The sequence below is a fragment of the Hoplias malabaricus genome, chromosome 11 (assembly GCF_029633855.1).
Source record: "Hoplias malabaricus isolate fHopMal1 chromosome 11, fHopMal1.hap1, whole genome shotgun sequence".
Taxonomy (NCBI): domain Eukaryota; kingdom Metazoa; phylum Chordata; class Actinopteri; order Characiformes; family Erythrinidae; genus Hoplias; species Hoplias malabaricus.
In genome coordinates this window covers 4,383,880-4,396,821 of record NC_089810.1, presented here as the reverse complement: position 1 = coordinate 4,396,821, position 12,942 = coordinate 4,383,880, and the positions used below count along the sequence as shown (strand labels likewise).

General features: G+C 41.2%; 1 protein-coding gene across 1 annotated transcript; it reads right to left on the bottom strand.

Annotated features, from left to right (window-relative positions):
• Nucleotides 1-1,490: 1,490 nt before the first annotated feature.
• LOC136709265 (E3 ubiquitin-protein ligase TRIM39-like) lies at nucleotides 1,491-7,243 on the bottom strand. The gene is made up of 7 exons (XM_066684388.1): nucleotides 7,132-7,243; nucleotides 6,534-6,988; nucleotides 4,005-4,100; nucleotides 3,688-3,918; nucleotides 3,565-3,587; nucleotides 3,361-3,479; nucleotides 1,491-3,240 (listed from the first exon to the last, which is right to left on the bottom strand). The coding sequence occupies exons 2-7, from the start codon at nucleotides 6,933-6,935 to the stop codon at nucleotides 2,699-2,701; spliced, it is 1,413 nt and encodes a 470-aa protein (XP_066540485.1). The 5' UTR covers nucleotides 6,936-6,988; nucleotides 7,132-7,243; the 3' UTR covers nucleotides 1,491-2,698.
• Nucleotides 7,244-12,942: the final 5,699 nt, after the last annotated feature.

Below are 12,942 nucleotides of genomic sequence, written 5' to 3'. Positions count from 1 at the left end.
ATATGGAACTTCTTCACCAGGAACACTTAGAAATTAAAGAATGTGTGATTCCTTTAGTTTTGACAGAAGTGTGAGAGGACATTTACTGAAAGTGGAATATTAGGTGACTCTGTGTGTCTCTTTGCATTCAATAGAGGAGACCTTGTGCCATATAAAGGGCCCTGTAGTGTGCTTTACGACTCTTCTCTGGGTGTTATCTCAAACTCCCATCTAGGCTGGTGTGATGAGAAGAGTGACTGAGAGTGAAAAGAGGTCTTTCGGCAAATTAAGTCCCAAAAAGTCAAATTTCTTCTTAGAAATTAACACACATTCATCATACCATGCTACACCCTTTATAGGCATTTAAAGCAGATATTCAGAATCTACAACACAAAGGCCTTATGACAAGCTCTGATTGGTGCCTTCACTGATTCACACTGTGGTCCTGCCCCAAATCATACACTTACACAACTCAAACTCATTAGTGCACACTTCTTCTGGGAGCCACTGTACCCTCACTGTTAAAGGGGTCATCTGTAATTTGACACTTTCACCTTATTCCAGTCGTTAAGATGTAAACAATAATGTAGAGGTGTTCTGTGTGAATGGTGCAGTGTAGAGAAATCCAGCAGGAAAACTTTACTGAGGAGGTGATAGGAACCAGGTGTCTGGATGTTTACAGAGTAAATGTAGCTGATTTACAGAACAAACTGAGATACAGTAGTGAACTGACACTTGAGTCACAGTTTACTGTGGGAATGACTTGTTACACTCCAGTAAACCACTGACGCTTTCAGACTGTAATTTACACATTCACCACTTCATAACTTTCATATTGTATAAGATTTAACACAAGATGAAGGTACCATATGAAAGCTGGGACTGTCCTCTCTCCACTGGAGTGGTGTAATTAACACTAATGAGGAATCTGTCTCAAAAACACCATGTGCTCAACAATAAAAGAAAGAAAGATGAAAGAATATGAACATTGTTCATTTGTAGAAATAATATAAAGAATAAATGATGCAGTAAATGAAAGGCCAGGTCTCAGGATTATGAATTGGTGAAGGGTTAAACAGTCAAGTGTTCAGATTTCTATTCACTGGATGAAATATAACCGTTGATTTCTAAATTGAAATAAATATTTTTCACTTGAACTAAAACATGTCTGTGGTTATAGAGGTTGTATAAACCAGGCATCACTGAATTCCTGAGATTCTCCTGAAATTAACAAGCCCTTATTGTCTGTCTACAATCTTCCTGTCAAATATAATTCACAATATTTATCAGTAATTAAATAAACCTATAAATGTGGATCTTATTTGGACAGAGCCTCAACCAAAGGTAAATGACATAAATCATGCGATACCTTACATCGGCCACAAGAGGCAGTCTAAACTTTAATTTAGCGCCTTATTCAAAGTAATGGAGCACTGTTTGACACCATTTTTAACACTTTGGGGATTTATTTCCACAATTTTACAAAAAGGACAAATAGTTACACACCTAGTGAGTCCATTATTGCTTTTCAGAACCTAATATCACCCAATACGCCTCGTCACGTCCCAAACATAATCCATTCAATGTGTATTTGTAGTAATTCATAAAACATAGTGTTTATTTAACCAAAAAACACTGGGAAATACCCAAAAGAACACTTTGAGACCCCACTGTGATCCTATATTTAAACCTGAATAAATATCAAATAAATAAAGCTGGAAAACTCAAAGCCTTTTCTGGTGAAGGTTTACATTTAGAAATCCACATCTGAGCCACAAACTGGATCCAGACGATGTCTCTACTGTCACATGAAGTGTAGAAAATTACCTTTAAATGTCTTTGGCGTTCAGGAGTAAATTGGAAGCTTATGGAAACATTGTTATGATCAAAAACCACATATTTTTCTACTTTAAATGGTTCTTTTAGAAAAAACACCACCTTTCTTCATTGATTCAGAGCAGTTAGAAAGTAATAATCATTCAAATGTGGCTGTGTAAGTTCAGACAGAAATTCAGAAAATGACCCCCAGTAGCTTTATTAAGCTGTTCCCAGGTCAGTTGTTCCTACCCATTAAACATCTTCTACACAGTCCTCACTTTATTGTGAAGGATGTCAGCAGCAGGGCCCTGTGTCTATTTCTCCCTGAGAGGGTTTGTGAAATCCTTTCCATGGTCCAGGGTTATTTCAACAGGAAAATGCCAGGGTTCTCCACGTGCTCCAACAGCGTGTCTTCATAGACACAGAGTGTGTGAGTGTGAGCGGCCTGTGACTGAGAATAAACTCCATTGATGTGTTTGAGAATAAAAAGGAGTTCTGCAGGAGAGGGAGAGGGTATTTGTAGGTGTGTTTCACACTGGATTACTCCCAGAGGTGATGACAGGGCTGTTTTTAGAAACTGTAGAATCTGCCGTTTCTAACGATGTGTGGATTACACCGATGTGTTCAGACATTCCTGAGTTATAAAGCTGAGAAGACGAGGTGTGCTTTTACCCACAAAATGCAGGACTCAGGGTCGTCTCTGGTGCGTCGACTTCAAGTGAAACTCCAAGGATGGAGTAAAAAGAAATCCACACTCACTGATCACACACTCCACAGATTTATTTCTCTTTATTTAACAAAGTAACTGAGAAGCTCAGACAGAAACTGCACAGTGTTCGGGGCGTAGTCTTCGTCACAGCATTGATTTCAGCTGCTGCTGTGTTTCTTTAATGAAGTGACTCTAACTGAACTGATTCAGTCTGACAGAGCTCTGCACTGGGAGCACCTTCAGAGGAGACTCTTCACTGAGAACACCAAAGAACGGCAGAAGAGTCTCAGTGAATGTGTGTGTGAAAGTGTGTATGTGTGTGTTAGTGAGAGGATCAGAGAATGAGAGTTTTCCTCCATCCCAGTCCAGCTTCACTCTGACCCTCTGCACCTTCTGTGACACTGAGAGTTCAGTTCCTGTCTGTGGTGTTGACCGAGCACTGTATTCACCACTGTCATACCCCACACACCACACTCCACTCCTGAACGATATGTCTCCCTTCCTCTGAGCTGACTCTGTCATCACTCCCACAGCCCAGTCTGTATTGTCTCCAACGTCAACCTCCCAGCAGTGTGCTCCTGAGTTTAACCCCTCAGAGCCCAGGACACACTCATAATCATCAAATCTCTCTGGAAGATCAGGGAGCTGCTGTCTCTCACTTTGTCTCACACTGGTCAGATCATCAGACACAGTCAGACGAGAATGAGCAGTGTTGTGGTCCAGAGTCACAGGAGCTGGAGATAAAACACACACACACACACACACACACACACACACACACACACACAGTATTTAGACATAATTAAACACACCCACACAAACACACACACACACACACACACAGTGAGACTCACTAAAGCTGATGATCTCCTGCATCTTCTGACAGACGGTGAACTTCAGGTTGCTCAGGTGGTTGCTCACATGGAGCAGTGCTCCTGAAAGCCTCTCTGGATCCTGCAGTGTGCACTGAGCTCTGGAAGAACATTCAGGAGTCAGTGCTGCTGTGGCTTTGAGTTTAGAACCACAGAACAGAGAGAGACAGGAGACGCAGCACTCACCTCTCCAGAGTGGACTTGTACTTCTGTAAAACAATGAGGCCAGTGTGGGTCACTGTGGTCATTTTAATCAGAAAGAAATAGAGAATAACGTCTGTGGACAAACCCTGACTAAAGTGTCCTCACCTGTAAGAAGGAGACGTTCTCAGCGCTCATCTGCTCTTCTACAGCTCTGACCGTGTCCGAAAGGGACGAGATCTCTCTGCTGATCTTCTCAATCTTCTCCTTCATCCTTTGACTCTTCTGCTCCTCTTCCTCCCTCAGTGCAGCGATCCTGGCTGCCTCTTCATCTCGGAGAAACTGGTGGAGCTCCTCAAACTCCTCCTTAATCTGCCTCTCTGTGAGCCGAGCTTGAGTCTGGAGTCAAGGAGGAGATGGAGTGAGAGAGGATTGACGATGTGATGATGTTGACCATCGTAATCTCTGTAGTGTTTGATTCTCACCTTTATATGTTCTGCAGTCTGATCCCAGTTCAGTTTACATTCTTTAAACAGATCCAGTTTCTCCTGCAGGGGCTTCAGAGCAGACTTGAGTTCCTCCTGAAACACATCAACACACACTGGATAAAGACTGTGTTAATATTTCTCCATCAACAGGAATCAGTCGCTGTGAGACAGTGTTCACTGTGTGTTATTTTATCTCCAGATGATTTAAACAGACATTCTGTGATCAAATCTCATTGATCAGAGTGATCAGCCCTTATTGATCAGAGCTGTGTAAATAAGAGCTCATATCTGACCACACTGATTTACACTGATTCTAAAAGTGTGTTCAGTCATTGGTCACTTTTAAGAACCAGGACCATCATCCACAGAAAAGGGTGTGATATTAGTAGCTGTAAATTTACTGAAAGTCACTGTAAAGAAAACTCCTGACTCCATCTTCATAGTCTCTGCAGAACTGGAGCGGTAGAACCGCTAAAGCACAACATTCCTAAGATGTATTTGTTGGTTACAGCGTGTGAAGGAGAATGTGCCCTTACTCTCTTCCTGTTTAAACTCCTCAGGCTTTGGGTTCATATTTCAAATGGAAATAATCTGAATATAATCTGAACAGCACAATGTACCCCACTGTGTTATATCTACTACACTGTAATAACAGCTCTCTCACAGAAATAGATCTTCAGGTGGACTCATGAACTTCATGGTGTAGTAATAAAGAGAAGTGAGCAATAAAACACAAGAGGGAGTGGTAGACACAAGGGCACAGGCAGAGTGTTGAAGATCAGTCACCGGCGCCAGTATCTTATGTTACAGCATGATCCTACTGCGATTACACCACAGTTCTGTTCTCACTGTTTACTGTTAGGTTTAAGATGAAGGAAAATACAATAGTTTTTAATCAACATTCTGCAAAGTAAAAGAGTTCCTGCTCAGCTTTTGAAAGAGAGCAGTGGGGAAACGTAAAAAAGCCACTCCTTGTTTTTATTTCTATGTGATTTTCTCGTTTCCAAATCAGAAAGGTTCCCTGCACACTAGCGCTGGGCGTATGATCAAAACTCTATATCACAGTATGATTCAATATTATATCGGTGTCACTGTATTTGACGTGTTTCCCCCTGTTCATGACGTGTTAACCTCATTGATTGTGAGAGGAATTTCTGCAGTAGAGTGGTTAAGAGCACCCTACTCCACCGTCATGAGAATTGTACATTGTACAAAATAAACATTTCCACATTAGTTTTACATGTAATACAGGTTTGTACGGCCCCACAGTCATCATCAGTTTTCAGAGGGTGGCACTAAATTAGTGAAGGATCCTGTGGCAGGAGAGTTACAGTGAAAATGTAGAACCTTTTATTGAACACATTTCTCAGACTACTTCAAAACTATAGGCTAATGTTCACAACTTCTGTAACCAGCTTCACTCTGTTAATGTTATCAACCTCTCACCAGTTTATTGTTGTTTTATAAACTTTACCTTCATTAATTTACAACATTTTTAAACAAATAAGAGGTATTTAGATATAAAGTAGCCAGGGCTTGTCAGTGGTTGTATTGCACTGAAGAAGTCCCAAATATCTTCATTAAATAACAATATTTAAACAAATAAATAATAACAATAATCATAAATAGCAACAATGTACAACTCCCAGGATTAACACCACAACTGATACTTCAGCTCCACAGCAGTAAGTAAGTGTTTGTTTGGTCCACGTCTGATCTTTTAAACCCAAAGCACCTCCAGACAACAGACACGGCTCCTTTTTTCTGCAAAAGTTCTTCTGGGTCATTATCTACTGCTTCAACGTCTGGTACAACTTCTGGTTCAGAACTTCCCCTGTCCTTTTCACCACGATCAACAACTGCACTAACAGTAGCGCTCTGTTCCATAGGTGTTTAGTGGTGCAGCAATGAAAAACGTCCCCTGTGAAACATTTTACCACCGCGCTGTGTTCTGGACATGGTTATGCTTTTTAAAGGGGTGTGGCCTCTGTATGAAACATTCATATCATAACAAAAATAAAAGCGGTTTTCAGTGTGAACCAGTATACCGTCCAGCACAGCTACACACTCACTCTCCTCTGTGCTCTTTCTTGAGCTCCACACGTTGATGGATGTTGTCATGGTTTGTGCTCAAGTAGCTACTATTCTTTGGTACCAGGTGGGAACAGATAATTCTGTTTCTGAAACCTGTGCATTTTGATTGTGATGCTCAGAACCTCTTAAAATGAGGAGTGTGAACTTGAACCCAGTGAGTTACAGGTTGGTGGAAAAGGTAGTAAACAGAAAGTAATAATAATCTGTCCTCAGAAGTGTGGAATAATCACAGTAAAACACTAGGGGTTTGTGCTGTAACATGAGACATTGGCTCTGGTGAGTGATATTCACCTCAGGGCTATGACCACAGTGCACCAGCTTCAATATCTCACATTATAGCACTCCCTCTCATGTGTTGTTTAATAACACACTCTTATGAACAATAACCGGACTTTTCATGTTCAAATCCATTCATGTACACAGTGTGTTTACCTTGCAGTCTGTAACAGCTTCATCCACGGGGCAGAGCTTGTGTTTGGTGTGTTTTCTGGATTTCTCACACACCACACACACCGGCTGCTGTTCGTCCAGACAGAAGAGTTTGAGTTTCTCACTGTGCAGACTGCAGAGTGTTTCAGACCCTGCTGCAGCTCTCTGACTTCTCTCCTGTAAATAACTCTCACACAGGTTCTTTAAAGCCAGGTTTAGAGGAGGAAGATCCAGTAAAGATCTTCTTCTACAAACTGGACACTCTCTGGATTCTTTGGTTTCCCAGAACCTCTGCAGACAGACTTTACACACACTGTGACTACAGAGCAGAACAACAGGATCCTTGAAGATATCACAGCACACAGGACACGAGAGATCCTCCTCTGAGAAAGATTTGGAAGCCATTTCCTTCAGGTGTGTTTCCTTCAGTCAGAGCTCTCACTCTTTCACTTTCAGTTCTGTGGAAATAACCCCACTCTGAGTTCAGATGAGTTTGAGGTTAAACAGGAGTCTTTCTAGCTGCAGTTAGTCACCAGTTTGTTTCAGAACTGAAAATGTGACTCAGAATTCTCCATAAAGCTCTTTATAAAACTAGACTCACCTGAGCACAGTGCAGTCTGTCTGTACAGGACGGGAGACGCCTCACTCTCAGCACTTCCTCAGTAGTAGGAGCTTTACACAAGGAAGATCATTGCTCACATTCCTCTCACACTGCAACAAGAAAAACTAGATTTTTATCATAACTTTGTCTGATGTCTTCTGACTGATAACCGCCCTTAGTTTTAGGCTCCTAACACTGAACTGCAGAAGCGGAGATGTGACAGACTTCACTACAAATCCTATAACACCTATCTCCACTGGCCTTACCTGTGCCTGACTTCAGAGTCCAGCTTCAAGTTCAGAGTCCAGCTAAAGAGCCCTTTCTGTTATAGAGCTGTTATTACAGTGTAGTAGATGTAACACAGTGTGGTAAATTGTGCTGTTCAGATTACATTTAGATCACTTTCATCTGAAATATGAACTCAAACCCACAGAGTTTGAGCAGGAAGAGAGTAAGAGCACATTCTCCTTCACACGCTGTAACCAACAAATACATCTTAGGAATGTTGTGCTTTAGCGGTTCTACCGCTCCAGTTCTGCAGAGACTATGAAGATGGAGTCAGGAGTTTTCTTTACAGTGAAATAAAACTCCAATGATATTTTAGGTGACTTTTACACTTGCCCTAAAACCACTGGCTGATGCATAAATGACAGACAGGCACCTGAGACTTCTGATTGGCCGGTGTAAGTTCTGAGTGACAGTTTAACTGTAATATGATTGGCAGAGGCAAGAAATGGTTGACAGTGCTCACTCCGCCCACTGGTTCTCCATTCCAGAGCACAGCTGAGGCAGCGACTGAGCTAATGGCCGAGCCCCTGCCGAGGAGAGCTGGGGGAGTATTACAGACGGCAGGGCGGAGGGACTTCGGGACCAGGACTGAGACGCACTCAGATTCCTACAGGTCGGGAGAGTAGATCACATCCAGGAGAGGTGGTTTCCTAAAGAACAGCAGCTTCAAACACCACACAGAGTCTGTAGGACTTTTTAATACGTTCAGCGTCTCTCAGTCTAGGACCTCAGTGGTGTGTCCAATCACATGTGCCAGGGTCAGCGGTGCCAGGCTAGATGCAACACCACACCCCGGACACCCAAGGCTAACACTAATGTGCACAACCACGGTATTTAATACATCGACTACGCCAACCCTATATTGTGGGAAAGGGGACTCCTTGCTAGGCCACTCAACTGAATGAGTGTGAGAGCCAGACAATAACACTTGTGTATCAATCAGAATGTCAAGTCTCAATACAAATTCTATTTCAGTTAATTACAAAAATGCACTAAGGAAGGAAAACTTAATGCTGTAGATACTCTTAAAAAAGCTGTATGGGGCTTAAGCTGAAATATATATAGACACCAACTAACATATCACAGACCAACGAAAAGTGTGGCCAAGGAAGCACCCAAACCACAGAGCCCTTTGATTTGCACACTAGTCATGTAGTCAATAACACTACCACGCAAAACCAATATCAAACAGAGGTCATCAAAAGCAGGATGACAGCACCACAGTAAACCAGCCCGAAAGAGGGAGGGCACAACCAGAGCACCTAGTGTGACCCACCCCTTGACCACAAAACAAAGAAAGAAAACTAAAAACAACAAGAAGCACTTTCCTGGGTGCAGCAACACAAAAACGGCCTATGATGTGTTATCACAATACACTGTAGCTAGCGGCCTTAAGGCCCAAACCCCAAAAACAGTATTAATAAAACCTTTTAATTTATAAAATGGTAACAAGTGGCTCAGCGACAAACAGACAAACAGTCTCTGTTTCAGGGAATGTCTGCTCCAGCTTTCTTTAAATGTATCCTGTGGATACACCAACGTTTTGCTTACACCTACTGTATGTACACCTCTGGCAAAAGTTATGTCTCTCATGAGTCAGACAACTTCATTTTTACATTTAAAGAAATTTTTTTGGATTATAACTATTGCTGTTGTTTTGTGTGTATATACTTACATTCGGCAAAATATTGACAGTTGGTCAATAAAAATATTTTAAAACCTGTTAAAAAAGCTGCTCAAATTATTGCCTACGCCACCATTACTTCATTCAAACAGCTACATGTTCTTTCTGAGCAATTTCATTAAACATTCAAAAGCTATTGACATTTATTTTTAAAAACCCATCACCACAGGCCAGCAATGGTTAAATTTGCCAAAATAAGAGGTGTAGTATGTCATGTGGGTGTGACTTGATCAAATACAACTGCTTTAGAAACAATATCATCAAAGGTTCAAAAGCTATTGAAATTTGTAATGAAAACTGTATCACCACGGGCCAGTAAGGGTTAAATTTATCAAGGTAAGAGATGTAGCATACATCATGTGTGAGGTTCGTCACCTTCGTTTTTACTGTGTAGTGTAGTTTGTAAACGGTCCCTTAGGTCTCGCGGAGATGGCGGCAGCCCATAGAAAACAATATATTTCGTGTTTTTTAAATGGCAAACATTTCTGACATAAACTGAGTTGTAGCTGTTTGTCTTGGATCCCAAAAACAATGCTTTGCAAGTATTAAGTCATTCGCATGCACCGTTTGAGAGCTATTGAAGAAAGAAATCTGAATATTCGAATATGAAACCAACTTTACCGGAGTGGAGTCTAGTCGGAGAAGACATTTATCCAAATTTAAAGAAAAACTTCCCCCCACTGTGTGCAGTTGGTCATTTTTTTTAACTGCTTTAAAATTCTTTACAGACTAGATTCCAGCTTATTCTCATGAAATCTACTATATTTTAGGAAACAACTGAATATTGTACATTCATTAAGCGAAACCATTTAAGCTGTCGCATATGCGACTTGGTACATTCACTAGTGCTAAACGTTAGCCGCCTATAGCTTGTTCAGGCAGGTTTACCCTCTGCCATCCCTCACTGATTAGAGCATGTTTAGCTATAAAAAACATATAAGTTTCAATATTAAATTCAGTTTCAACAGCAGATCTTAGAGATATGCCAAGGGAAATAGACTGAAGACCTGTAAGGCTTAAGTTCAATTCATATTCCATGGGGAGGTGCAACATTTATTCACCACGCAGCGTGTATTCGTCCCGAATAGTTACTGTGCAGGCGTTCCACCTTAAAACTGGTTAACCGCACTTCCAAAGTTCTCCTGTTATCAACGACCTGTGCGGCAACCACGGTCACCCATCTAGCGGTTGCTGGCACTGGAAATAAGGCTGTGTTTAGAGCACATGCCTGTATGAAAGTCCACTTTTGCTGCGAGCCGTTCCCTGCTGCTGAACTGAGGTCAGAAATAATCCTCAGTACCAAATCAGTAATTAACCAGTACTGACAGTAACGGTCATCTGAACAGCTCAGTTTCTCTATAGCTTTATAGTGTGTAGATCATCTTATGTGGTAAAGAGTGTGTGATGCTCACTTTGACAACCATCTTTAATTTGTGCTGAGGATAAACTCAGTCCTGTAGCTGAATAACACAGAGCAGAACTGTATTAATATGTTCATAATTAATACAAAACAGAAGTGTTTTTCTTTAATAATAATTATATTTTATAAATAATTAAATTACAAATTAATTATTATAATTAACATAGTGAGTAAAATTGGACACAGGTAGGTCTTATGAAAAGTTTGGCAACCCCTGCCTTCAGCCATAAGATGCAAGTCGTTGTGTATAAGAGCATTTGCTAAATATTGTAAATGTAAATAAGCTGTCATGCTAAGCTTAGCGCAAGATGATTAGCATCTGAAATGTAAATAAAAACATTTATTTTTAACTTTTTTGTTGTTTTTTTCCCCTGAACTGTTACTGTTGTGTACTGGTGAACCAAGTGAAATGCTACTTTTAAATTGTTTATATGACCTCAAATAGATATTTTAAAAAATGCATATACAGTCATAAAAAAAGTTTATTTTCCACTAATGCTTTTAAAATATGTACATATCAAGGAATGTGTGTCTAATCTACAAATTACAACACTACAAGTGGTACGTGTTTTAACCAAAACATTTTTTGTCCTTCTCAGAAATGTATGTTAGGTGTTGGTGATCTATTCACTGAAAAGCTGGTTTGAAGTTGGGCGTATCACATTGACGGTAAGACTGAACTTTTTAGAATTTTTGGACATGAACTTGATTTTACACATCATCAGATTTGCACAAGGGGGTCATACCACTGAAAACAAATGTTAAAAAGGGAGGGAGGGGGGTATGTTCTCATGAATGATAGCATCCAAATTTAAGTTTTGACCTTGAAGAACTTCTACCTGATGGGAGTAAGAAAAGTCTGTGACGTGGGCAAGAAACACCAGTCGAGTTTTCACCACCACATAGAGTGTTTTTTTTTGTTCATCGCCTACATGTGTTGTATGAACTTAAAGTGGTATTTTGTCTTTCTGACACGGAAAGTGGTGTGTACTGCCAAAGCGGCCAACATCAGGGATGGTGCAGTTCTATCACATTCATTCATTGTCTGTAATCTCTTATCCAGTTCGCGGTGGGGCCAGAGTCTATACCTGGAATCATTGGGCACAAGGCAGGAACACACCCTGGAGGGGGCGCCAGTCCTTCACAGGGTGACACACACACACACACATTCACTCATACCTACTGTTACTGAGTTACTGAAAATAAATATCTGCTGGTCACAACTGGTATTACACGCTAAGGTTTAACCTCAGACTCAGCTCACTGTAGGAAAACAAACTTGACGAAGGAAAAATAAAACATATATGCTTTCGATGTTCAGAATTGTACAAGTGATCATTGTACGAGCTAAAAATAAATAAATAAATAAATAATATGGAACTATGTCTCGGGAACATACTTTAAACTTGTTCTTCATTAAATAAACACCTGTGTGTAGGGGATTATTTTTAAAACATAAAGGAGGTAAACACCTGTTTTTAAAAAACATCAGTCCGTACCAGGCCTTAGTCGTCTTTCCTGGTGAATACTTTAGTTCCTCACTCAGTCTCAGCACATTTTCTGTTATGAGTCTTACTCTCTGCCCGCTGCTGATTCCTTGGGGCTGTTCACATAGAAACGACAAATGGTTCTGGAATGACGGGGACTCGACGGGAGCCGTGTTTGGCACGTTAACGCGTATATATTCGTAGATCTATTTATATATTCAAGAACTAAACAGCGACCTCCTGTGTCGAGTCTAAAAGGGTGCAGGTCACAGGGGTCACGCAGACACAGGTGCGCGCAGGCAGTCGGGGAGCGTCAGAGGACAGTAGGAGAGAGACGAGCGCGGTGCGGTAACTGAAGGGTGTTACGGTGATGTTGTACTCCTCAGTCTAGCAGCTCCGCTGGGACTCGACCGCTGTTCGTCTGAAAACTGAGAGTCTGTGTGAACAGAGCCGGGGTCAGGGCTTAGCTCCGGTTCTTTACAGTGTGAGGAACACTTGCTCTCAGCTGCAACTCTGAACAAGCTCTGATTCCAGTGAGAGAGAGAGAGATGTACACAGCCAGGGACCAGGTGTACTGCAGGGTTCAGTCACAGGACCCTCCTCAGAGCCGTACTCCAGGGTTCTTTATTAAAGGAATGGTTCTACAGAGAACCATGAGAACTTAAAGAGCTCTTTGTATCGTGAAGGGGTTCTTCAGATTGATGGAGATGGTTCTATACAGCGCCTTTTAGAAAAGGGTTCTATACGGCACCAAAACATACAGAAGAAGAACCATTTTTGGTGCCGTATAGAACCCTTCTCTAAAGTTGCTGTATAGAACCATCTCCATCAGTCTGAAGAACCCCTTCACGATGCAAAGAACCATTTAATCATGAGTAACAGGTTCCTCAAGTGTCCATGGTTCTATAGAGAACCCTTTTCTTTATTAAAGA

Bases quoted from the DNA above. Each gene is read 5' to 3' on its own strand.
- LOC136709265 (XM_066684388.1), bottom strand. From the start codon at position 6,935: ATGGCTTCCAAATCTTTCTCAGAGGAGGATCTCTCGTGTCCTGTGTGC. The intron at 4,101-6,533 runs GTAAACACACTG...GATGTGTTTCAG, and splicing joins AAGCTGTTACAGACTGCAAG to GAGGAACTCAAGTCTGCTCT. The intron at 3,588-3,687 runs GTGAGGACACTT...ATTGTTTTACAG, and splicing joins AGAACGTCTCCTTCTTACAG to AAGTACAAGTCCACTCTGGA.